At 36.4% G+C, this 27929-nt stretch overlaps 1 protein-coding gene across 1 annotated transcript; it reads left to right on the top strand.

Annotated features, from left to right (window-relative positions):
• Positions 1-282: 282 nt before the first annotated feature.
• Positions 283-27585, top strand: LOC309435816 (opsin-5-like; the record flags this gene model as incomplete). Its single annotated transcript, XM_082044560.1, has 7 exons — positions 283-337; positions 2654-2797; positions 15625-15712; positions 16673-16835; positions 18442-18569; positions 19507-19841; positions 26974-27585. Exons 2-7 carry the CDS (start codon positions 2747-2749, stop codon positions 27583-27585), a joined length of 1377 nt encoding a protein of 458 aa, XP_081900686.1. The 5' UTR covers positions 283-337; positions 2654-2746.
• Positions 27586-27929: the final 344 nt, after the last annotated feature.

Consider the following 27929-nt stretch of genomic DNA (forward strand, 5'->3'; position numbering starts at 1 on the left):
AACTTGCCATGCTCTGCTTTGTACTGTTGGGCCCACACTGGTCTCTTTTCTTGTGTTTAACTTTTGGCTTTAGAGCTACTGAGAGGATTGCCATTGAAAACAAAGGTAATGTAATGTGTGATGTTGAAATACTTCAGGAACAATGTCTTCTGGTCATAGTGAGTGCTCTAATCATAGTTTTCAGAAGTGGTGCCCCTCTTAATTTAATTTATTTAAACATTTGATTTAGTTTTTGTTGTTTAATGTGTTTTTTTCTAAAGATTTGTTTTCTACCCTGGTACTGAAGTTTTGAGGAGCAGTTAGACTGTAAGGATTTTATGCTGTTACAAACATAAAGGTCAGTAGAGGATCCCCTGAAATTGTCTTCCTTGTTAACCTGTTCGTAGATTATATAACATTATGTCCTAATATTATTTCTACTGTCTCTTTAGAAGGCATCTGCATCACCCACCTTATTCAGTGCCTTGATCATCTCAACTCTAATCATTTAACTACTGTCCTTCCCCTTACTTCACTTTGATTCACTTCACTTTGTTCCTCTCCTGGAGGAACAGTGTTTGCAGAATAAAATTTCTGCAGCAGTTCATGGTATTTGGTGATGACATGTTATCCCGAGTATTTTTACATCCAGCTTACTTTGCTGGTGGCTTGCAAATGATGAAGTTACAATCCCAGCTGGTTATTTGCTTCATTTATTCAACAATATATTAATATGGTTCTTTATAGTGTGCCTAGATTTTCTGAATCCATAGGTCAAGTTTTTCTTTGGTTATTTTGGCAGGGAAAATTATGCGATCACTTTATAACATCTTCCTTGTTCCAAGGGCACCTATTATTAGCAAGTAATACAGCTCCCAGTAGCTATTCCACTGGACTGTGGTATATTTTACTGTGATTGAAGTGAACCATGCATGGTCTGTGCTCAGCACAAGCCTGAGTTAATTCTTGCTAGGGCTTTTCAAGATCAGCAGTAGATTTATTTCCCAAGCATAAATAATTTGGTCTTGTTCTAGCTATGCAAAATAATTATAGGACTACCTAATTAGCAGATTTTCTTTCTTTCTTATTTAGTCACATATATTAAATGCTTTTCGAAGTATTCTCAAGTTTCATTTTAGTGATTGCAATAAACTTGTCATAATGTGTTTTTTGGTTTTGTTTTTATTTTTCTCCATAATCTGTAAATGCTTTAGGTGATGTCGCTGTTCCACTGTACAACCAACTGTAAATTCTATGGGGTTGGAACTCTTTTTATTACGTTTTGTTTGTTATACTGCAAGGTTATGTAGTGAAATAGGCAAAACAAAGTAGAGCAGACGAAACAAAGGTGAAGAATGCCTTTTTAGGGCACTATTAGAGATTATGGACAGAGCAGTGAAGAGTTGTTCTGAGGGTACATGAGTCCCTTTCCAACAGCATCTTTTGCATCTTGCTTGCTGCCAGCACTGTCAGAATGAGCATGACACCCTTCTTGTAACATTTAGAAGTGCCAGTCTGAAATTTGATTTGCACATTTTATCAAGCTTTTTAAAAGTAAATATAGGATTCTAGCATGATGACAGTTTTTACATTAACTCTTCTTTGTTTTTGCAGAGATATAAATAGCATTCCAGGATGTCACTTATCTCTTGACCTCTAAGTGTGGAACCACAGAGCACCCATTTTAGAGTCTCTTTCACACAGGAGCGACAATTTGGATATGAGAGACCTAATTCAGTTAGTATCTACAAATTGAGTGAGGCAATACTTTCTCTTCTAAAAGCTGGCCTAATACTGTTCAGTTGATGCCTGTGATTTTCCTGGCAGCGAATTCCTGCAAAGCATTCCCTTGCCAGCCCTCTAAATCTGTTTAGGGTCTGAGTTTCACGTTTCATGAAGAGAACCAGCATATTTAGTAGCAGCTAACACTATCTTGTGGAAGATGAAATTACTGACTTCCTTGCTGAGAGACAGGCTTTCAATCCAGAGAGTTTTTAACAGACAGAAGAAACAATATCTCAATTTAATTCAAGGCATAAATGAAACAAACATTTTTTCTGGTTCACATAAAGCAATGGTGATAGTGCATGTTAACTTCTATGAAGTACTATTCCCTTGCTCAAGGCATCTTTTAAAATATTTTTTCTTCATTTTGAAGTTGATACCAACCTCTAAATCAATCGAATTTCCTTCTAATTTTTTAAATATTACAATATAATATATTCTAATGGGCTCACAGCTATAGACTGCTGGCTGTACCATGGAGCCTTCCACCTTTTTAGGTATTTTACATCTTCCTTTGATACAAGATGTTTGCCATTTGGTGGTTTAGAGTTGAATGATACTTCTGTTACCTGAGTGTTCTTCAGAAAGGTCAATATCTTAACCACTTTTGAAATGGAAATATTAATCTTTGTTTGTATTTTCAAATACTGAGCATATTATGCAGCCTCACTCCTTATATGGACAAAGTGTAAATGGTTCCTGCTTAATTTCCTAATGTCTGTGTGTGTCTGTGGAGACACAGGATGCACTCTTTATGCTGACAATAACTGGAAACTCTGATCATGATATCAACCAATTCACAAAATAAATTATAGAAACTATAGAACAGAACATGATTGAGACCAAATTACAGATTCTCTGTCTTGAAGCATATAAAGACTTTTTGCAGGTTTCTCACAGGGCTGGATTTTCCTCAGGACTCAAGTGGTTCACCACAGAAAGTGCAGTCAGCTCTCAGAGGGTGTCTTGGAACTCAACAGAGATGACCAAGGTCTCCTCACCAGGATTTTCACTCAAATCAGACAACCACAAGGTAGGATTGTGTTCCCTTTCCTTCCAGATTGGTTGAAACCTCTTGCCTAGTTTTATTCTTCAGCAAAGATTCTTCATGAATCATTTCCATTCTACAATTACTAGTATAGGAACCTCTGTTCATTGAGCAATTGACTTTAAGGCCTAAGTTACTTGATTTTTAAAAATCTATTAGCAAACTAAAAACCAGAGAACTATGTGTAAGCATCCCGTCAGGTTAAAGGTTGTTATTCTGCAATAATATTTGTCATGGCAGGTTTAAATATGTTATTTTGAAGTGTGCTTATTAAGAGGGTTTACTTAGTCTGCTGACTGCTACATCAATATTTTTTAGTTCTGGAATAAGCATTTCAGTATCAAGGGCTTGTACTGTAAACCTTATCTTCTTGGTTTTGTTCTCCTGGCTCATACCTTGTGGAGCACAGGAACAGGTTGTTATTTGTTCCGGTTCTTTTCTTTACTGCAACATAAACTAGGATTCTAATTCCAAACTGAAACATAACAACAGTTGTAGGAGTATGTCCTCCGTGTATATTGAAGGCATGGATGGATGGTTACAGGAAAACATTCTGGTTTAGAGTGAGGCAAGCATCCTGCAACATAGTCAGAGCTGGACACCTCACTGATAGGTGTGCAGACCCCTACTGTGAGGAAAATTATGATTTTTATCCTTCAGAGGAGCAAAAGTGGATTGTTTTGTTCCTCACAAAATCTCTGCCTGCCTGCCCTGTGAGAAAAGGTAGGGGCAGGATACAATGATTTGCCTATTCATGAGTTCAGTATTAATGAATGGATGAAATTAGTGGGTTTGTACATATGGTGAAATTGGTGCTTGGAGCGGTAGAGATTAGAGAGGTATTTTAATTTAGTAAGGTGTGTTAGTGTGCTTTTACCTTTGAAAATAGATATATCTACATATAGATATGTCTGCATTCTTTGTAGTGCATCTGAGATGTTTCTATATGTTCAGCTCCCTGTGTTTGTTACCTGTGTTTTAGACTGTTCATTCTGTTTATTTCATTCAACAATAAATAAAACTTTGAAAGGGAGCTCATTGTAAATTTTCTGTGGAACCGTAAAATGTATTTTTGCAAGAAAACCTTAATGATAAGGAAGTATAAATATTTGGAAACTTTAAATGAAGTTTCAAAGACTGCTTAGGATTGGGTCAACTCAAATGGAAATCTATTTTGAAATTTCTTCATGTTTCATCACAAAATGAAGCTCCTTTTTTGAGCACCTGGTGATATCCAGGTGTTTCACTCTCCGTTACCTATTGGGATTTGGTCATCAGATTACTGTCCTATTGAGTTACGGGAACAATGTGATGGCATGTCGTGATCATTAAAGTAAGCTGTTGGATGAGAAGTGGGACTATTTACTACTGTAAGGAAGAACAGTTTAAAAAAGGTGGGATTATGGCTTAACAGTGAGCTGAGAAGAACAAGTTGTTCTTTAGATCATCTTTTTCTGATGTTTTCTGAAATATTTTTCTGATTTTTCTGAAATTTTCTAAATAAAGTTTACTCTCACAATGTGGATAACAGGAAGTGAAGGACTGCAAAATTTCCAAAGTGTCAAAAGGAAAACAATAAAGTGCTGTGGTACCTACGTCACTGTTACACGGAGCCTTTGCTGTCTGAGTCCTAGTGCTGACTGTAAGGGGGATCTCCTGGAAGTCTCTCAACTTGATTCTGTGTGAAGTATGAATGTAAGCACAATTTACCAAAACGTCTTCCTCAGGCAGACATCCTTCAGTGATCAGGTCTATATATCTTTCTAAGAGTTGATGATCTTATAGAAATGTTACTAAAATACCCAGCCATTAATGGGCCACCCCTTACTGATTAGAACAGAAAGTGTTTTTAAAAATTAATGTGCTCAGTGAATAATATTTAGCCTTATTTATTTCAAAATTTAACTTTAATTCCTCTTTTTCCTGAAAATGAACAGGAGAAATTGATTTCCCTAAGAGAAATCAATTGTTGCGGGCTGCAGTATCAAAAAATAGTTTATGTCATTAATTACAATGCTCTGGTGAAGAAGTAAAATCATAATTTGTTGCCAACCCAATGAAATAACAATGGAATAAGCAGTATATTTTTAACCTTTTCTTCTAGTGTTTTGTGGTACAGTAAAGTGCAAATAACTAAAAATAAAAACTTGACTTTTGTTTTTGTTTTTTTGTTTTTTTTTTTTTTTTACTCCTGCTTGCTAGGAGAGTGCAAGATATTAAAATAAAATCCCTACTTCAAATTAGTTTGGAGAATTTTTCAGCTGATATTTCTCGGTCAAGGTATAGTGAAAGTTGGTCAACATTTATTGGCCAGGTCTGCACTAATCTACTGCAAGCAGGTAAATAATTATACTGATGTAATCTACTGTAGCTCTTATGCTGCTTCTCCTCAAAATTTGTTTCAGACATTGTAGTGCTTCGATGTTTGTGGGAAACAAATGAAAACACTCAAACAGAAATACACAGTGACACTGATTCTTAGGGGCTTGGTTCATTAGTGGTATAATCTGCCATATATGTAGTGATTTTGCTAGGAAGAACACTAGCTTCATTAAAAAAAAAATCAAGGTAGAATTCATTAGGTTTCTAAAATGGTTATCTGGAAGTACCTGAAAAGTAATAGAAGGAAAAAAGTAAAAAGCAACGTAAGTAGCATCTATCCATAGGTCTGCTGCTGGCTAAGAATATTTCATGTTTTTCAACAATGATTTAGAAGAAATCTTTGCATTGTTATAAAGAAAGAGCTGGGTCAGTCAAATACAAAGACATACATGAAACATAAACCAGCCCAGAATATTACAAAGAAAAAAAAGAGAGCTTAGCAGCAGCAGTAACTTACGATTGACCAATGTGACTGAGAAAAAATTCTAGCTGTGCATATTGAAATTGGGGAATATTAAGTGGGAGAAGTTAGATACTGCATTTGTGAAGATGTTTTGAGGTTAGAAGCTTTGTGACCTAGCAGGAAAAAAGCAGACTGAGGACTTGGGAATGAGACAGAGAAAGCTTCAAGAGTAATTAAAAAAAAAATAGTTCCATCATAGAATAATTAAGAAACTCAATTTATTTTACCCAAGTGATGACTATGACATAATCATGCTTTGTAGGTATGTATATGGGGAGTAGATTCCTGATACCACAAGGTTTTTCAGTGGAAAACAGTAAAATGAGAGTTAGTGGTTGATAACTGATGCTAGATGAATTCAGGTTAAAAACAGGAAAAGAAAGATATAAACATTTCTGTGAGAAAAATTAACCTTTAGAAAATGATGACTAGATCTCCAAATTTCTGCAAACAAAAATTAAAATGTGTTTATATTTTGTAATTCAGGAGGTTAGGCTGGAGGCTGGTGGTCCCTTCACTGCTTACAGTATTTGAGCTACACAGATCTAAATCAGATGAGGAACTAACTCCTATGTATAAGTTGCTATTGAAAGGCATTCTTACTCTGAGCCCAGAACATTCCTCCAAAAGGTTAATCATTAATTTTTTCCCCATAGTTTTGCTCCAAGTTTTTGTTGTTGTTGTTGTTTGTTTGTTTGTTTGTCTGAGAGTGCTTTATTTTCAAATTCACATAGGAGCAATACAATAAAAAAGCATTTTTTTCTCATCCTCTGCTCTGGCTGCATATACAAGCAAGGTCTATAAAGCAATTTTGACACTGATGACTTCCAGAGTATGAATATTTAATTTCCCAAGCAATCTTTACATTACAAATCAGTTGCAATAAGAAAAAATACGAGGAGAAGAAATGATGAAGTGACGGAGAAATAACAATACTTTAGGAGGTTGTCTTACTTGAAGAAGAGAAAATGGAAAGAAATGGGGCCCTTCTAGACCAGACTTTCTTCTCTGTCCCATCCTATCACTTTATTACTTTCAATGTGAGAGAATATGATATTGAGAACATAGGATGCTTAAGCTACAGCTTCTGTATGAAGCCTACTTTTTATCTCAAAAGTAGAAGATGCAGACTTCTGCCTTGAAATAAATAAGATTATTTGTGCAAATGCAGACCAATTCATTAGTTGAATTATCATAACAAGCATTCATAGCTGCACTGAACTGAAATGTGCATCTTGTATTTTACTTTTAAAGTCCCTAGCAATAATTCTGGATATTTTTACTATCTTTATGACTATGCCATATTATGAAAGTGTCTGCCATTTCATCTCATTTTTCTTAGTACTATAAGTAATTGATACATTAGCTATTTTGATGGAATGAGCAGTAGCTCATCTTATTTAACCTGTGTAGTCTATAAACATCTGGAGGAAAAGGAGAGCAATCAAAACACATCTCTTAAGTCTCCAAAACTTGCTGAGAGGCCAATCAGTTGTGGTGCTGGCAGAACGACAGGGAAATATATTCGAGATTCATGGACCGCTTGCACAAAACACGTTGGCAACTGTTCCACCTGCACTGGAGCAGTGACAGTAATGAACAGGAGTCCACTGCTACTGCAAACCCTCCTTGCAGGGAGGGAGGAAGCTTCTCTAGTAATCAAACTACAAATATCTAGACATCCACAGGGTATAATACCATACGGAATATAAGGGGTAACCTGCATGAAACACAGGCACTGTGAGGTAAGAACTTGGCTAATAAGTGGTTTTTCAGATAATTTTGCAGTGATAGAAAAAAATAACAGCTGAAAAATCCTGTTTTGTTAAATGATTTCAATAAAATAAAGCACTCAGCTTTCAAATCTTAAAAAAAACATAGTTGAAGTAAATCTTGAAGCAACGTATCAAGTGCTATTAACTTAGACAAATTTCAGCAAAGTATTATGCTGTGGGGTTTTTCTGGATTATTAACCAGGACAGTAGGAAAAGCATGTGTGTTTTACAAAAAAAAAAAAAAGAGTGTTGAGGTTACCTGGAACATTTAACGAACTTTTATCAAAAATGTTTCACACAGCTGTAATTAATGGGTTTGTGGATAGGATTTTGTAACAACTGTACTGAGGTCACTTTTCTCATCAGCCTCTGCTTCATGTTTCTGTTCCAATGTAGCCTAGTTTGCTAGGTCAAAACAGAAATTATAACAGAAGCAACATATATTTGTGTGAATTATAACAACCATTTCACCAGGTAGGGATGAAATAAATTCCGTTGGACCCAGTTGTTCCCTGGATACCTGAGACCTAATCAGGATTAATGAGACTTTTTGACCTGTGGACCTGAATCAATACTGTTTCACTCCTTCATATTTTTCTAATTACTCAGTTCTCTTTCTAGCAAGCAGTAGAATTCCTGCTCTATATACAGATAATTTATTTTTAAATCTTTGGAAATGTGTTTCAACTTAGCAGACGTGGCAGTCTAGCTAATAGTCTTTTTTATGACCTCTTGAGAGACAAAATTAGCAAGTTACTGCTTTAACCTCTCACTGAATTGTCACTGTTTTTTCTGTATCTGCATCATTTGTAGCCTGTGATCTAATCAGCTTTCAGAAACCTATCTGTGGTTATGAGTGCAGGCTATGTTAAAAAGTTTGGTGGAGTATTACAAATTTCTAAATTTCTCTTTACTGATTGGTTAAATAAATCTTCCATTCACCAGGTAAAAACAAAATTACAGGAATATTAGAATTAAACCATTTTTTTTTTCAGCCAGGTATATGGTTTGAATTACATTCTTTGTAAATATTCTGCACTTAATATTTATGTTTTCCTGATGTTCAGGAATGTTTTCAGGTACCCAGTGGAAATTTTTTGGTTGTTGTCAAAGCTGAAAGTAAATTCTGAATATAGACAGCAGTTGTATGATTTTTCCCTTTTTTCACTCTGCTTTTCTGCTTATTCATCTCATCCCAGCAATTAATTTTTTTTTTTCCATTTTACTAACCTTTTTCTACAATTAAATACTGAATGCTGTTCATGCTTTGTTTTGAACAATTGCAGCTGTCTAACTAGAAGGTGACTGAATTATAATAGTTGAATCTGAGAGTTTTTAGTATATACAATGGATCCAGAATATGAATAATGATATGCTATGAATAATTATTTGCTGAGAACTACCTCACCTTCTCAAAAGGGCAACATTTGGTAAATGAGAGTGCACACTGTACATCCCATATGTATAAGACCTGTGTTTCTGGAAGGTAGGGGAATGTATTATTTTCATTCATTTAAATCTGACCCCTTGGGACGCATCAGATCTAATACGAGTTCAGTGATATCATGGCAAAGCAGCTCACCTTGCCAGTAGAAACTGTGTGTCCTGCTCAGGTGGAAAGGTTGGTCAACACTCCCCTCAACATCAGGATTTTAGTCTGAATGCACGGGGGTGAGGTAGAAACAGGTGACTAGGCTGGATCAGATTTCTTCTCCTGAAGATAATCTGAGGTGTAAAGTTAATAATAAGGAATAATAAGGTAGCATTATGGGATACTGAAAACAAAGGCTGATAGCCACAAAACTCCTAAGAGACGGCGCTGATCTTGAGAAGTTTTAGATATTGGATTGGTCTATTGTAGGTGAAAGGCAAAATCCTGGAGTGCCAGATCTCCTGCTGAGGCCAGTGAAGTCAGTTTGCTGGAGCAGAAACAGCCTCTGTCCTAAACCTCTGGAGTTCATTCCATTTAAATCGTCAAGGAAAGGTTAACGGTGACTTACTTTTGGTCTTTTTTGTGCTGATGTGGGAGTTGGCATGATTGGAAATTGGGGCCAGACAAATGGCAAAAACAAAGCATCGTCTTCTCCTTCCCCCTATGAATCCTCTGAGCGACTTCCTAAGGAGTATGCTGGACCTTGCGTTTTAGGTCAAGCCTGGATAATTGCTTTAATTTTGCAAAGTTCAATAGCTTGTATCAGATGGTGGTCATGTTGTGTGACCTCTGTGGCCTCTTATGAGAGGTTTCTTATGAAGTGTCTTATATCTCTGAATCTCAGATAACTTCTTAGTATAAAGAAGTTTCTGAGAAGATTTTTGTCTTGATTTTGGTGGTGGAAATATAGAAATAATTACTTGGTCTTAGTAATGTACACAACAGGTTTTATTTTATTTTATTTTATTTTATTTTATTTTATTTTATTTTATTTTATTTTATTTTATTTTATTTTATTTTATTTTATTTTATTTTATTTTATTTTATTTTATTTTATTTTATTTTATTTTATTTTATTTTATTTTTATTTTTTTATTTTAATGTATTTATTTATTTTATTCTGTTCTTATTTACTAAATTTAACAGATCTACTTAAAAATTTCACCTTTCTGTGGTGGGTTGTGAAAGTAGCAGTACTGCTAAGCTGGAGCTTAAGGGTTTCTCCTGTCATATTCCATTCAGGATCACACAGGTTGTCTCAGGTGGGCTTTGTACAACTTTTTTTCATCTTAATGTGTTTACTTCATGTGAATGCTTTTAATGTGGTTGACAGGACAAATAGAAGCACATTATCTGGCACTGAGCATTTTCAGAAAGAAAAGAATAATTCAGGGTAATTTAATGATTTGTAATATCAGAACTTTTGAAAGGTATCCCTGCTTTCTTCTTGCAGAACTATCCCTTGTACATTAATGGATAAGCTTCTGCACACAACACAATGCTCTTTGACTTCCAATTAATTCTTCCAGCAATTGCTATTTATAGAAGGTGGAGTGACACGATGTTGGAGATGAGCATTATTTCAGTCCTTGTGCTCCAAAAATATGCCTTTCTATAGCCAGAGTGAGAAATCAGATTAATTTCCAAGAGAATTCTCCGTATGACTGAACAATGATAGGACGTCAGTGCATCCATGCACGGGTGTATAGCCAGCTGATTTTACGATTGCGTGCCAAAATGTCAATGGGAGCGAAAAAAATGAGAGACTAGAAACGTGTATACAGAAATATTTATTCATACGTGTGAACAAGAGACTGTGGTCTAATACAGTATTATAACATCCAAAGTCTTCAAAAGTATGGCCATGGCAGAAAAAGAAGTTTCTTGTTTTATTGGTAAAGTCCTCTATTTCTTCCTTATTTCAGAAATCTTTCATGCACTGTGAAATCACCAACATTTCTATGTGTACCTTTTATTGGCTTAATTCTTTTGTCAGAGCTATTGAGGAGTAAACTTTTTCTTTAAAAAAAAGATTTCTGTGATTTTTTTAAACTAAGGCATAGCAGTTTGTCTTATGTCACATATTTAGTAGATACAGATGATTAAAAAGAGTGCAGAGCTTTTAGTATTAAAAATATGATTATTGAAAGCACAATTGAATTTATTCTGCTTCTAGTTCCTTAGTCATGTGTTGATGTTACTAACCTGACTTGAAATGAAACAGTATCTGCCAGTTGTCACAAATACTTTACATTTAATGTTGAATTATTAGCCTGTGTTCATTTATTGATTTTACCTCCTCCTCCCTGCTGCTCCATCTGCTACATACTTTTCCTACTAGGTTATTTTCTATCTACCTTTTTAAGCTAATATATACAATGTAGGGAAAGACCAAAGCGTTGAATACTTAGAGAAAACATTATTTGGGGAAGACGGAAGAACTGAAGTCAACAGAAGACTATCTGAAGGGAGAAAATGAGAGATTTATAACATATTCACAATGACAATAGCGTAACTAAGAGTGTGAATTTTAAACTGATACATTGAATATAGATGTCCAGACCTCAGTTGGTGTTTGATTTGTGGTAATTAACATACTATTAAAAGTTTAAAAGTTGTAAATAGATTTTGTAGATTTTTTAAATTTTAAATTTTAATGGATTTCTTGTGTCTTGGTAAGTTGTTCTAGCTATTGAGGGAAGGTGGGAGAAAAATACAGAGAAAGTATTTTTCAGATAAAAAAATTTACAGGTAAACACAGGTAAAGTATTTTTTCAAAAATATCATTATGTAGTTCATCAAAAAAAAAAAAAAAAGAAAAAAGAGACAGTGAAACTTGTAGCTATCTGCCAGCACAGCATGTTAGGGAATGTTGAGTGGTTTTTGAAACATCAGGATGCAGTTCTTTTCTATTCTAGTTCCTATTTGAAGATGGTTTTGTAAAAGTGATTATTTTGCTTTTAAATAATGAATTGACTAAATATTATTTGTTTTTAAAGTGTTTCTTAATGTAACCAACTCTCTGTTTTCTTCTGATGTGTAAAATGAATCACTGTACTTAGCTGTAAAATTACTACAAATGTCTGCAAAAAGGTGATGCTTGGAAACCACTGAGGTGGCAGGTTTCTGGAGACTTAGCAGCTTGGGAATTCATGATTAAAATGGCTTTACTGCTCCTGAGAAGGCAAAATTTTAGTTAAAAATTACTGTAAAAGAACAGCAAGAAATATTTACAGTGCTCAGAAAAAAAGTAAATTTCCAAACACTAAAAGTAAGAACTATTGGAATGGACTGTTCAGGTGATTATTAAAATGCTGTTTAATTGAGGCATTTTTTTATCATTATTAGCAAAGATGGAGTCATTCTTATTTGATCATCACTTCCCTTATTATTATAATTATTTTTTTTCCTTATTTTGATAACACACAGAAGGCTGAAACACTTATTCTTGCAATTCTTGTCAGTTCACAGAGCTGTCACACTGGCATCACACAAGCTCTGGTGCTGGAGATAAGTCGGAGTGGAGTTGAGTAGGGCAGGCTCTGGGGAGTAGGCTTTCCAAAACAGAAAGAGAGAAATAGGTTACAACAACCTTGAAGTGATTTTCATCTACAGTGGCAGGCAAAAACTGCTACTACTGGAACAGGGATAAAGTAAATGAGAGAAGTAGAAGCCTCATTGTCAGCGACACAAAAAAGAACCCAAAACATTTTCCTGACAGTTCTAAGTGAGAGATTTCTTGTCTCCTCAGAAAAGTGGGGGTCACTCCTATCAAACGCAAATTGGCTGGATGCTTTCTGGATGAGGGACACTGCATCTATTGGGAATATCAGACTGCTTTTGTCATGTCTGAACAACTCTTTGAAGTATGGAAGTTGTGGTTTAAATGCTCCCCTACCTCAGTCCAGCCGGCACTGGGCACTTGGAATAAAACTCCCCTTTTCTCAGCTTGGCGTTTCATTGTCCAAAATTAATCCCAAAGACCACAAGGATTAAGCTTAAGAGAGTCTACTTCTGACAAGTGAGCACACAGCTTTGGAAAACTGGGAGCTCAAGCAGATTTCCATAACTCATGACCAACTGAAGATCTGCATCTTCTAGGGTAGAATGTCTTTCATTTCAGCAAATATGAAATCTGCTTTTCATGGAAGAGAGCATTGAAAATGGCACACTAACATCTGCAATGAGCTCAGCCTTCCTTTGTGAATAGATTGCCTCAGGGAAAAAGCAGATGAATGTCCTGTCACTATTTTTGTCGCTGTCTCTTGAAGGCAGTCACATGCTGCAGCACTGGCCACCAGGAAAATGCTAGAGGCTTGGGATGTGAAATCTTGCTGATACTGCTTCTGCTTAATGAATGGAACAAATATTGGTAAAAGGATTAAATAATAAATAGTAGTGTTATGCACTGGGCTTAAAATTCCTCCTGAGTGAACACCTGGTGAACAAACATACAGCACCTTTGGTTTCAGTGGAGGTGTCCTGGGTTATAGCAACAGAGGGAAAGACAATTGTATGTCGGAACAACTGATGGGCCACTGGGATAATTAGCAGATTATAGGAAGTTGTAGGAAAGATGGACAAGCTGAATTTAGATACTCTGCCTGAGACAAAAAAATGCAGCTACAAGGTCATCATTTAATGTGCATACACACCAGTTAGTTAGCTAAAACACAGCGAGTTTAAGTGCTATGTGACTGGGAGCTTTAGCCATTTGCTGAGATGACTTCATTCCTCTGGGTGTTGTTTTCTTGGACATTTCCCATGTTGCCCTCAAACGAAACATGTAAGGCTGTGCTGCTGCCTCATTGCAAGCTGCTCTTGAGTTGGGGATGGAGCGAGAGACTGTTACTGTCTACAGGGATCAAGCAGGAGACAGGACCTTTCCCTTTGCCACAAGAAACTCAACGGAAGCAAAGGGAACGTGAGAAATGACTGGCAGAGATAATACGTTTATCATTATCCAGGGTAAAGGCCTGTGAATGTATCTGGAGGAATTTGCTGAGTTTTTGTCATCATATTTTTGTGGTAACTTCAGTTTGCCAAGAACTAATCTCTCTAACACTGGTTAAGACAATACAGCAACAGCGTCTGTGAGAGGAGGAAAAGCAAACAAACAAAATCATTAGCCTTTACTAGACTTACTTTCCTTCTGACTGTGCTAGAAGACAGCTCCACCTGAGGTCTTTGCCCTTCAGTTGTGTGATATGTTAAACCCTATATGTGAGAGCATCTGTGTGTCTGGGTTTGGCTCTAGCAGGTGTATTGCAAATTTATTGCATGTTACTTTCCTTATGTTGATCCTCTGCATGGGCGATAAGGTCTGAACTGTGTCACAGGGCTGGTCTCATGGCAGAATCCTTGAATACAGGAGTGACAGAGGACAGTAAGAGGTAACTATGGCATTTTTCTGAGTTATACCAGTATGTATCTCAGACCAAAATGAAGACAGCTGAGAGAAGCTTTTTTTCATTAGTGTAACCCTCTTCACAAAGGATTTTGCTAGGAAAAGTTGAGCAATATCCCATTGACTTGACTCATCATACAGTATGTCTCCTTGACGAAGACTTTATACTAACACCTGTAGTTATGTTCAGAGTTGACACATAGGATATCTGGATTATAGACTCTTTTAAATTTAATAAGACTCTTCCTTAAATTTGAGAGAGTTCAGTCTGTTTTGGTTTAAAGGGAACTGGCAGGAGTTGCACACTAAAGGAAGACTGTTGATTTACCTTCAGCCCCTAACTCTCGCATATACTTTGCCAATTTCTGGGCCAGAGAAGCACAAATTTCTACAGACAGGTTTCCAAATACACTCAATGAGACAGATTCCGAAAAGTGGAGAGTGGGGACTGGAAATAAAAGTGGAGTAGTGGAGTGCTTGTGGAAGACAGAGAGAAAGAGAATCTACTTGGCTCACGCCTACATAAGGTTACGAGTTAAATGTAGAATTAAGTGCATGTATCACACACATTCTTGTCTCCACTTGCTAGTTATCTTGATGCTTTTCCTACTTTTCTCTCTCTCTGTTTTTTGTTTGTTTGTTTGTTTGATGTTGTTTTGTTTTGCTTGGATTAGGTTTATATTTGCAGTTCTGTATCTGCTGTTGTTAAGATTTCCTACCTTGGTTCCTATGGTTGTTGTAAAGTGGTGATGAGCAATATTCTGGAAAAAAACCTTGTTGAGCCAAGTCAAGTTTTCAAATTTGAATGCACCCTTGCTCATCAATTGCATTTGTAATGTTGTGACATTTTCAGATTTGGATGAGTCCCTCAAATTAACAGAAATCAGTTTACCTCAGCATTGGTTCTAGGTTGTGATTTCACCTGTAAATTCCACAGAATCACGGAACAGTTGAGATTGGAAGGGACCTCTGGAGGTTGTCTAGTTCAACTCCTCTCCTCAAGATGTTTTTTTTAATATCTCTAAGGATAGAGACTCCACAACCTCCCTGGGCAACGTGTGCCAGTGCTTGGTCACTCTCACAGTGAAAAAGTTTCTTGATGTTCAGAGGGGTTCTCCTGTGTTTTACTTTGTGCCCATTACTTCTTGTCTTAGTGCTGGGCATCACTGAAAAGAGCCTGGCTCTGTCTTCTTTGCATCCTCCACTCAGATATATTAATTCATAAAATGAAATAAAATGAAATAAAATTCTTACTGTCCTTTCCTCACAAAACAGCTTACAGCCTTGCAGAGGGACCACAGGTGTCTGCATGGATATTGAATTTCTAATACTGTGTCCGGTTTTGTTTTTCAGATGAGTCCATCTTTCAGTAACTCAACATTCCAGTCCAAAATAACAGAGTCAGCTGATATTTTTGTTGGAATATGTTATATAGTGTTTGGTAAGTATAATTTCATGGTGTGCGTGTTTATAGAGTTTTGGCAATATTTGATGTGGTAAGGAGACTTGACTGTAAAAGTCAAGTTTGTTTCTGACATTGATGAATGTATTTTGTGTAAGTCACACAAAATATCTGAAAGAAAAATTATATGCTTAAAAAGGAAAAAAAAATGTTTTAGGTAAAGCCTCTTCCCTCCAAGAATTGCACAATGGAAATGTACATGAACAGGGATGGCTTTGATCATACAGTCAAACAGATCCCAAAGTGACTATGATGTCAGTTGTTGCCTGCTAAAAAACTGAGCAGGTAATCCATACAAGATCATACACCATCAGAAATAAAAGCAAAAAATTAAAATTGAATTTTTCCTAAGAAAAAGTGTGATGTACGACTCTCCTGTAGTATAGTAAACCAGCATTCCCAGAGGAAATAGTTGTCTACACACCGTAGAGATGATACTTAACTACATTTTCTCTTTCATGCATAATTCAACATTCTTGCTATATTGCCTGTCATTAATAGGAACTATAACAGGCACCTCTGAGAAAATGCCTCGAAGAGAAAGGAAGAAGGGTTAGTGAATGGAGAGCTCTGGACCTCAAACTGGGAAAATGTGTGCAGTGCCATAGGGATGTTGTCTCTGGCTTAATTCATGCCAGCTTCCTACAGGAAATATTTTTTTTTGGCAGGTCAGTTAATTTAATGGATAAAATTATTTATTAGTTCTTTGTAGACAGTTTGAAGGGAAAAAAAAACAAAACAGGAAGAAATCAGAAAAAAAAGATCAAATTAAAAACAAAACAAAACAAAACAAAGAAGAGAAATCCACAAATATAAAAACCAGACAAGTTTATCTGATAAATGCTATGATGACGTCACCCTATTCCTGTACATGGAAAAAAAGAAGAAAAAAGGATGTCTGAAAGTAACTATTTCTTTGTATCGTGTATTTCTCTGCAGGAATATGTTCCTTGTGTGGGAACAGTATTCTCCTATACATCTCCTACAAGAAAAAGAATTTGTTGAAACCAGCAGAATACTTCATTATTAACCTTGCCATCAGTGACCTTGGTATGACCCTGACGCTGTACCCTCTAGCAGTAACCTCCAGCCTTTCACACAGGTTTGTTCACTGTACATGCGATATTTAACATCTTTGGCAGGCTCTGGAGGTCTGTCAGTGATGAAGACTGAATTACTCTGTCACTTTGCTTGCCATCAAAGTGGGAATTAATTAGATGGATTGAGAGGTGTATGCTCTGTAACAGCATCTTTAGGGACTGCTGGTGATAATTAGCACTTTTGTCTATTTGAGGTCACTATCTTTTTGATTTCTGTAGAGCTGAGACTTTTTTCCAAACATCATCTTCCTACTGTATTTACCCTTTGTGGGTAGTGTTATTCAAGTGATGGTGAAATGCTTCATTTTTTTTTTCCAATTTGACAGTGAAATTTGGTACTACAAAAAAAACCAACTCTGAATTAACTTTTGATCTCCAAAAGCAGTGGTAGTGATGGTGCATAGAAATGTAGTGTTCTGGATTAATTTTGAGGCCAACACTCTGAATTTAGAACTTCTTCCATCCCTCCTTGCTTCTCTCCCCTTTACCCACATGAATTCAACCTCATACAATTGTGCAAAATCTATCTTTTGTGATCTTCTTTTAAAATTTGGGAGGTTTAGGAGGCTCATTATGAGACCTCAGATAGTATTTGTGCAACCCATGCAGTATGAAAGTGTTTGGGAGAAGGGAACTAGATAGAAAAAGTAAAGGAAGATCAGAACTGGTTGTTAGGAGTTATTCTGCATGGTTTGGGAAAGAATGATCTTTGTAATATTTTGGTCTATCCCAGTTGTTGCAGAATGTCCTGTAACTGTACAGATGTGAATATGCAATGCTGATTTGGCTTCCCGAAACACTTTACTGAGAAAACTAGGAATAAGTCTTTAACAATGTAATCAAGTAGATTATATTTAACAAGATGGAGAGCACTTCATCCAACATAAACCCTGGGAAACATTCTGTTTTCAGCTAACCAAAGTGAAAAAATATATTTGGTTTGAAGTGAAAAAATCTCTCTCTGTCCTTCTCCCATCTAGTGCTCTATCATTTTTACATCAAAACAAAAAAAAAATCCAGTAATTACTTGTTTTTTACCACATTACTTTCTGTGTTAAAATATTGCTAAATATGTTGACTAATACAGAAGGTGTCTTCAAATTCCAGAATGGGGCTTTTGATAGCTGCTACTGCAAGTACTGCCGGTGTCTGAATAGAAAGCAAGGAGGTATAATGATTCACATCAAAGTTTTGTTCTTCTGGAGAGCTTTCACTAGAGAATGTGTTGATTTTGATGAAAACTAGTTTTAAAAATATACATTATGTTAGCAGAAACAACAATAAGCTATATTATTTTATGACCTAGGCCTACTAGTGATAAGCATTTAGATTTTTCTTTTCAGTATGATTGTCATTAAGATATACTCCTTTGTTTTACAAAAATAAAAAAACTTAAATATGAATCATAAATATAGAGCAGGACATGATTGCTGTAAGGTTTTCAAATGAAAATATCTTCTGTAGTTGATCGCTGACCAACAAATAATTTAAGCGTGCAGTTTTATTGAATTTTTAAGGCTACAAATGCAAATATATTTCTACCATTTACTATTACATTTAAGAAAGACGGAGAGCATCTAAGAATTAACTTTCTTGGTTATTTTTCAGGTGGCTGTATGGGAAACAGATTTGCTTGTTCTATGCATTTTGTGGGGTGCTCTTTGGGATCTGCAGTCTCTCAACACTGACATTACTGAGCACTGTGTGCTGCCTCAAAATTTGTTTTCCAGCTTATGGTAAGTTAATGTTTCTGCCCTAGATTGCTCAGTTTTTCATGTGAACACAGACCACCATTTTGGAGTTGCATATCCTAGAGAATAGTCTTCTAGAATCTCTCTTACATCTGGTCAAACAATGCTTATTTCTGTGATCACTGATAATTAACTATAAGGCTAGATACATGCAGTTGATTACTTTTAAGGTCTTTTAAGTCAGGATGGTAATTTGGAAACACAAAATAAGAGTTCCAATCTGAAAGCATGGCTAGCCTGAATGAATTATTTTTTTCAGAATTTATTTCTACATTTTGATGGAGATTTATTCATACAGGTTTGTGTTGTGCTAAGTATCTAGATGTATTAGAGAATTCAGTTATTAATTCAATTAATAGCTGGGTCTGTTCAGCCTGGAGAAGAGAAGGCTGAGAGGGGATCTTATCAATGTTTATAAATATCTCAAGGGTGGATGTCAAGAGGATGGGACCAGACTCCTTTCAGTGGTGCCCAACAATAGGAAGAGGGGCAATGGGCACAGACTGAAGCACAGGAGGTTCCATCTAAACATGGGGAGAAACTTCTTTACTGTGAGGGTGCCAGAGCACTGGAACAGGCTGCCCAGACAGGCTGTGGTGTCTCCTACTCTGGAGACATTCAAACCCCACCTGGAAACATTCCTGTGTGATCTGCTCTGGCAAACCTGCTTTAGCAGGTAGGTTGGGCTAGATGATCTCCAGAAGTCCCTTCCAACCCCCAACCATCCTGTGATTCTGTGATTTTTTTTCACAATTTGTTGTAATCCATGCCCTATTCTTACAAACCTTGAATATACTATAATATTCTGAACACCCATTAAAATTATCCTTCTTAATTACCCTGCTCAATGGCTAGCACGTGGGAAACTCCCTTCAGACATGTCAACTGTGCTAATCTTCACTATTTGTTTTGTATCTTCCAGGGAACAGGTTCAGGAGAGAACATGGGCAAATCTTGATAGCCTGCGCTTGGACCTACGCAGCAATTTTTGCCTGTTCTCCCTTAGCTCACTGGGGAGAATATGGAGCGGAGCCCTATGGCACAGCCTGCTGCATTGACTGGCATTCTACCAATGTCAATGCCGTGGCCCTGTCTTACGCCGTAGTCCTCTTTGTTTTCTGTTTTATTCTCCCTTTTGGAGTAATTGTCACTTCCTACTCTCTTATTCTGATAACTGTGAAAGAATCCAGGAAAGCAGTGGAACAGCACGTCTCTGGTTCTACCAGGATGAGCAACGCACAAACCGTTACTGTCAAGGTATTTGAAAGTCAGCCTTTGGCAAGCTGCTTTTAACACAGCTGGGCAGCACTATTTAAGGACCAAGAGAGTTCCTAAGAAGGGAATAAAGATGGAAAAGAAAATTGGTCTTTACTATGTTTTCATTTCAGACAGCCCTATTTTCTTGTGCAGATTTGCTGCATGGCAATGAGTTGGTAAACATACAAATAGTAGTTGTGTTGTTTCTGAAGGGGGATAAGCTCATGGAGCTTCATTACTTGTGAAAATTAGTGTTTCAGACTTTTGATCAAAAGGAAGGTTAAAAATTAGAGCATTATGTAGAAGTGAGTTTGGGTCTCATGCTCTTGAAGCAGTGCTTATGAAATCCAGTCTGGTTTTGAGTAGGTGAATTCTGTTTGCCCAGCTACAGATACCAGAGGAGATCCAGGCTTAAGTTTTATATCATTAGAGATTTTAAGTAGTAGTGTAGAGGTCAAATTCTCTTGTGTTTAACTGAACAAAGAATAAAAGTCACAGAAAAGCATATTTCTGTAAATATTTTTGAACCAAAATTTCTGAAAGTTTGTGTTCTACTAGATTATACAGTAAAATTAAGCCTGTGGTTGCAGTATTTGTTATGGAAACTGTTTCCTGTTGCCAAACTATGTCGCTTTCCTTTCCAGGAGAAGATCAGCATTAGCTTGCAGCTAACATCTGTTGTGCTTCCCTCCTTAGATTATGCATCTCTTGAAAGACATGAATGTTTCTTCTTGACTCTGTTAATTTTCTCCAGTGAGAAAATATTTTTGTTGTTGTAGTTGTTTTCTTCTTAATTTCAATGAATCCTTCTCTCATTTCTCTAGTTGCTTGCTTACAATGTCCTTCTAAGTATCTTCCTTTCCACCCTTCTGTTTTCTGCTTAGAGTCATCTTTGGTCCTTCTGTTCTCTCTCTGTTCAGGAAGATGAATACTCTAATTTGCAAATACAACTGGATATCTCACAGATCTGCTGCTGTATGGATGATCTTATTTATCTTTTTCATGATAGCAAACTAGGTCTCTCTCTGACATCTCTCTTCAGATTACCAAGTGCAGTGTAGTTGCACTAGAGATCTTAATCTGCCTGCTCTCTCCCTTTGAGTATCTTGGTTTTGACCACTGTGGGAAACACCATCCTCCTGTCTGCTGCATGGTCTCATAACCTAAATATCATCCTCAGTCCAAGCAGTTTAAGAACTAAAGAGTTATGTCCACATCTTACCTACTCCTCCTTTGTAATAACTCTTAGACGGAACATTTCCCAACTAAAGCTCTTAAATATATTCCTGTCCCACTCCTGGATATTCAGTAAATATTCATTTTCTTAAGTATTTCATTTGACTACAGGATACTATAATTTAACTCTTTAATTAGCTTTTAAGACCCTTCATAGCTTATCCTAATTGACTTCTATACTCCTGCTTAGTGAGACCAAGATGCTGGCTACAGTATATGTTCACAACACTCAGAAATTTGAAAGCATGTTCTATACTACTTGTCATTCTTATGAGTTCCTTCTAATAAACACTGGCAAAATGAAAATAATATCTACTTCAAAATTTCATTTATGATGTTAACATGAAAAGACACACTGTTATATCAAAGAGGTTTATATTTACTTGGCTGCTGGAACACTAGCAGAACTCCTTATCATGTACTGACAAGTATTTCTTCTTTTTACTCTCTGATTTTTTCCCCTCAAAATTGCTTTGATCTTCACTATTAGATTGTAAACTCTTGAGTTACTCTAAGACTACTTATCTGCAGAGAATCTCACCTTGGAATAATAATACAAACAACTAGTTTTATATGATAATCCCTTGAAGATACCTGCTAAGAGAATGGTTTAAGTGAAATTCAAAAGCAGAGAGGAGATAAGAGACTTTTTTTCCTTAAGAAACTCCTCTAAAATAATCCACCCCAAATATGTCAATTTTGTGGTGTATTTGGAATGATCATTTGTTGAACTGTAGTTCTTTCTTCTGGATTTGAGCTGCAATATCACCTACTTTGTAGCACTTGTCAAATTAAAGACAATTTATAGCCCATTCTTCCTCTGGCCTTTTCCATCCTGGCTCTGGTATCAGGTCACTGTAGCTTAGGGGTCCTGGTCAGGTCTGATCTGTACCTCTGCTGCCTGATCCAGCTTCAGCTGAAGTGCTTGGACTTTGCTTCAGTCTTGAAAAACTAAATCCAGGAAATTGCTTAGGCACTTAAAACTGGACTTAGAGACTTAAGAATTCAGCTAAGCCCAGGTATATGGTTATGGAAGCTCCTGCTTGGCAGCTGCCTAGGCCAAGAAAATGCCACAAATTCCTCTGTAATACTAAAGGTTTCCTGGGTTCCTGCAATTTGCTTTAAGCTGTACTGCCCTGAACACTACGTGCCCATCTCTTTCCTAAACTGTATTAATATAACCAGGTCATAGCATTCAATTTATGCCCACTTTAGTCTATTTGTTTATTAGTAATTGAATATTTTTATTTAAAAATCAATAAAATACAGATAACATTCGCTATAACTGATATACTTTCCATATTAAAAGATCTGTCTGTAGTGGTTTTTTTCTGTGCTATTTTAGAATGACAAAAACTAGATGGGAACTGTATAGTGCTATTAGCGCTTTTGTGCTTAGGTGGGCTAACTACTGATATTGCTATTAAATAGTGCCATAAAAATAACTTATAATGCATACAGAGGACACTGTTGTTGTCATGTGGTCTCTTCACAGCTGCATGGGTTTCCCAACTTCTGGAAAAAATATGCTCTGAGCATATAGATAAGGCAGATAAATATTACAAATGCAAATAGAGAGATGCAGAAATTGCCTCTTCTCCGAGAGTTGCTTAGGATTAAACCATTTTAAAAATGCACCCTAGGTCCCCCTAGATGTTGCAGGGGCAAAACCACCATGACTGTAACTTCATGTGTTATCAAATATTTGTTTAAATACCATCTCTGAATTGTTTACCATACATTCAGTTTTAATCATGAGGGATAAGCCTGAGAGATTGTGTTCAGTTTCTGTTGTGATTCAGACTTCATGTGTGACCTCGGACAAAACTCCTGGCACTCAACTTGTATTTATTTGTGGCTGTAATTTATGATACATCAGAAGTACCTTATTTAAAACACTGAAAAGGAGAATGTTGAATAATTCACATCTCTCTTCTAATGTTTTTTATTGAATAAACTGATTTTTTTTCTTAGTATGGAATGCAAAGATTTCCAGAGAAATTACAGAAATCTACACACCATGGAGTTTATTTGGTCTTAAATTAGATTTGTACAATGCATGAAGATAGTGTGTGGGTTTTCTTACTCCTCAATAAATAAATTTTTAATTAATATAAATTTCACTAGCAATATTAATGGAGGATATCTCACTGCTCTGAGACTGAAAGTATTATATATCCACTGGCAGAAGCAATCTTGAAAGCTGTGGCTAATTACAGGTGGGAAGATCTATGAGCATAATAGAAAATATAATGAAATAAAATTGGATAAAGGTTACTCTTGAAAGAAGACCTACAGTTTAGAATACCAGATGCTAAATCTGGATAATTCATTGTAATGGGCAAATCTACTCCTGAAGTGAAAGAATTACAGCTGCTCAATGCCTTTCTTGATTTTGTTCACCTTAAACAGATGTTTTAGTTGTAAGGCACAGCAACATTGCAATTTGCTGCAGGCATTTCAAAGCCATTTGGAGAGAAGTGGTCCATGTGCTGTTTCTAAATGCATGTGAAGGGAGAAAATGCACATGAAGACACAAACACTCAATGCCCAACTCACAGTTACCTTACTTACAATGTTGAATGCATATGTATAAAAGAATAAGTGAACAAAATAGTGCCAGACTGCTTAAAAAATGCTGCCAAAGGTCTGTTCCAAGGTCTTGAGAGCAGAGTAATCTTTGGAAAGAGGCCAATTTACTAGTTTTAGAGCAGACACCAATATGAATCAAGTATTCTTTTCTGAACCATGGTACCGTAGCAGTACTTTACTCTTTTTACTTTTTTACTCCTTTGTACTTCGTTGAGTGAAGAGAGAAGTAAAATTCATGACTTGAATTTTCAGCGGTTAGCTTGTGAATTTCTAATTTCTTTTACTTCTTCTGTTTTAGCAATGCATTGGATCACTGGCTTATTATTTTGCAGAAAAACAAAGCAGAGGTTGTAATAGTCCCTTGAGGCATTAAAAAATCATTGGAATTAATTTGCTGCTTATAAGCATTATGCTTATAGCATTTGGACTGAGTCTCACAGATTTTGAAAATAGTTGCATTTACTCTGTCAGAAACAATTTGTAGGAAAAACTTTATATTCTCAGCAGAATAGCTTCACCCATATCAATTCCTTTAAAAGTGAAAGAAGAAAGCACCATTTTATTTTCTTTGTCTTTGCCTTATCTAATTACCTACTAAAAGCCCATTTCTCCTTCTTTGCAGCCTCTGGGAACTGAGAATCCTTTAAAGCTGTGCTGCAATAAGCATATTGCATAAATAAATTGAGAAAAGTTAAGCGCTTGTTGCAAATATCCTTTTCTGTTTTGCGGACAAGAACGAATTTTGCTGCTGAAGTAAGCAAAAGGTTCTACAAATAAGACAAATGATGGACCGTATATGATCCACAAGAAGAACAACATGTCATCTTCTCAATTTAAATGACATGATATCAGGAAGGCTGAATTCCTCTAATTCATTAATGTTCATGTCTTCTTATTCAAAACCATTTTGCAATATATTTCTTAACAAGCAGAAAATTTATTTCCGACTTTCTGTTCTAAACTCTCATTATTATTACAGTGAAATATCTTTTATTAATAATTTTGTACCAGGAACATTCGTATGCCAACAAATTTCTCTGTTGTATAAAGAGATACTTCAAGTCCAGACACACGAGATGCTGAATACTCCAAAATTCCACTTCCCTGCCTATTCCTAGCATTGGCTTCAGGCGTGTTGGATGGATGGGCCCTGACAGCCTGCAGATTTGACTCATCTGTGCCTGCAGGCTCCAATCGTTCTGTGCTTGGTGAAAGATCTGTAGGGGCACAGGGTTTTACAAGAAATCTGTGGGCATTAAAATATCATTCCTGAACTTGAGCAGAAACTCCTTTCCATGCTTTCTGTACATTGGTCCTCCTTAATGAAATTCTTGATAATCCTGACAATCTTAAGCAATAATGTTGTAGTCTCCATACAAGTATAATGATAAGTTTAATGTATTTTTAGTAAGTTTATTATCTAGATGGAAGAATTTTCTAAATCTTCTTTGCTATAGTAAACAGGTTGATATAGTGGACCTTTATCTGAGTTCCAAAGTTGTGTGTGTGAAAATCTTGACATTCTTTGCCATCTCGTGTTGGCATCACTGGTTAGTCCACTCCTCATACCTGTCTTCTTGGAACCATGTCAGTAATTTTGTTGATCTTAAGGAGATGAAGGCACTTCATCAAGGACTTGTCTTGAAACTTCTTACCATAGGCAGAGTGTGTTAAGTCCTTTTCTGCTCTGATGTATTAAACTCCAGACTTCTCAATATGTGGCATGACAATATAAGTAATGATAACAAAGTCTCTTTCTACATTCATGTATGTATACATATGGTTGATATGCTTAAATACCTCAAAGGGAGTTCCTTTTGCCTAATTGTGCTTTGCTAAAACTTAGTAATTATCTTAAGTACATCTTGAAAATTGTCAGTGAGAAAGACCTGAGAACAATCTGTCACACCTGTTTTAGACATAGAAGTCTCTCTGTCCATTGACACTGTAAAGAACCTAGACTGCTTTAGATTTAGCATGTAAGATTTTTGACAGCTCAAGCTGTGCAAGATCGATCCCCTCCTTGCTGTAGAAACTGTATTGATGCAGTCTGGAAAGCGGGCTATGAGCTCCTTGAAAATATGTGCCTATTGTATTTTATTTTATTGTATTATTTTATTTTATTTTATTTTATTTTTTCCACATGAACAAGGTAAAGCTTATTGCAATCCCAAAGCTTAATTGCTGTCATAAATAAGCCATTTGGGAAATGCATCAATTGATTCTAGTACCCATTTCTTCTTATTGTGATTCTAAAGGGCCAAGGCATATTGCTTGCCAGAGAGACTGCATTTAGTTTCAGTCTTGAATACTGACCATGGACAGTTGAGGATTACAAAACCCATGCATATTGCACCAGTATATCCATAGGTAGATCCAGACCTTCAGTCAAGAAATATAATGCTATGGAAACAAAGAGAAAAAATAAGTCTACCCTGTCTTATGGGTTTGCCTCTTCATTGTTTCTTAACTAGTCTCATTCTGTCATAATACCTCATTTACAGTTCTGTCAAATCACACTAACTTTGGACTTCATGGAAGCTCTAACAGGTTATCACCCACAAATTTCTGTGCCACTGTTATTATAGCAGATGGCTTTGTAGAGAAATGCAAGAATTCATAAACAGATTTTAGCCTAATAGCAAAAACAGTTAAATGACACAGACATTCCTTATAAAACTTGTGATATATATTTCTTGGCAATCACCATGCATTTCTTCTTACAAAATAAAATTTGTGAGACTATCAAACTTAGGGAGAAAATAATAGCATTTGGAGGAGCTCTCTATGTCTTAAAAGAGTCTAGTGTGTGTTCCTCTGGTGCTAGTGTTCAGAGTTTCTTTCATTCTCTCTGAAAACAATAATGTCATCTGTCTTAATAGAAAAAAAAAACATGATTTTTCCAACCTTCAATCTATAGCCAGAACCTCACTGAGAAAAGTTGTGGATTTGCAATTAGCTGAGCTAGTTAGCAGCTCTGTACTCGCACTTGCAGAGGGCAGCTCAGGCAGGTGGCACAATTAGCAGCTGAAAACGAGTTTTCTTGGCACTTTAGTGAAGAGGAAGAGAAATGTAGGAGCTGATACATTTTAACTGAAGCTTCAGGCAGAACTAAGTTTCAGATAGAATTAATTTGCTAGACAAATCTGTGTTTGGAGAGCAGTTGAGATATGATGGAAGACTTGGGAAGACTCTTAACAAGGAGGTTCAATCAGGTCGTATTTTTATGTGTATACTATTTTGTTGGCTATTTTTCTCTTGCATGCAATTTTTAAACTCACTGTTTTCTCCTTTTCTCTGCAAGCTGAGTGTTGCTGTGTGCATCGGATTTTTTGCTGCCTGGAGCCCTTACGCCATCATTGCCATGTGGGTAGCTTTTGGATCAATAGATAAGATTCCTCCGTTAGCCTTTGCTGTGCCAGCTGTCTTTGCAAAGTCCTCCACACTCTACAATCCAGTTATCTATCTCCTCCTGAAGCCAAATTTCCGAAATGCCATCTCCAAAGATTTCACAGTTCTTCAACAGTTGTGCATCAGGAGTTGCTTTTGTGTCAAGGCACCACAGAACTACATATCAGCTTCAAACACCAACCTGAGAACACTTAAGGCCGAAAATGAATTCAGCTGTAATTCTCTGCCAGTTGCTGGAGAATGTTCTTATTTCCCCCATGAAAAGTGCAGTGATACTTTTGAATGCTTTCAAAGCTATCCAAAATGCTGCCAGGAGAGGCCAAGCACTATGGAATGGCCTCTTCAAGAAACGTTGTCCTTGAAGAGCAACCTCCAAGCGAAAGTGAGACAGGCCAGTAAGAAACCAGTAAAGGTGGTTGTGCAGGGAGAAAAAAGTACTGAAATTGATACCTTGGAAATCACCTTGGAAGCAATACCTGTGCATCGTACATCTGCAGACCTCTAGAGCTTCTTGTGTGAAGCTCTCTGACTGTACTGTTATTATACTGGATTTATGAATGTAACTTTTTCTAAAGAGTCCTTCTACTACCCCATTTTCTAGACTATTTTTCTGTTTTTTCTCATAGTCTTTGATGGGTCATGTGCTACAGCATGGACATGCTATAAATGCTGTCTGACTCCTGCCATGCCAACATTAGTGCATGGGGCTGTGTTCATATCATGACCTATGTCAGACAAATCCTCTCTGTGTTTTGTAACATCCTTTCACTCTGTTTTCAAGATAATACACTAACCATTGAGAGATTTTCCATAAAGAATTTTGCGCTTTCTAGACTACGTACATTTATA

Source organism: Streptopelia decaocto (assembly GCF_964273445.1).
Source record: "Streptopelia decaocto genome assembly, chromosome: 2".
In the NCBI taxonomy this organism is placed as follows: Eukaryota; Metazoa; Chordata; class Aves; order Columbiformes; family Columbidae; genus Streptopelia; species Streptopelia decaocto.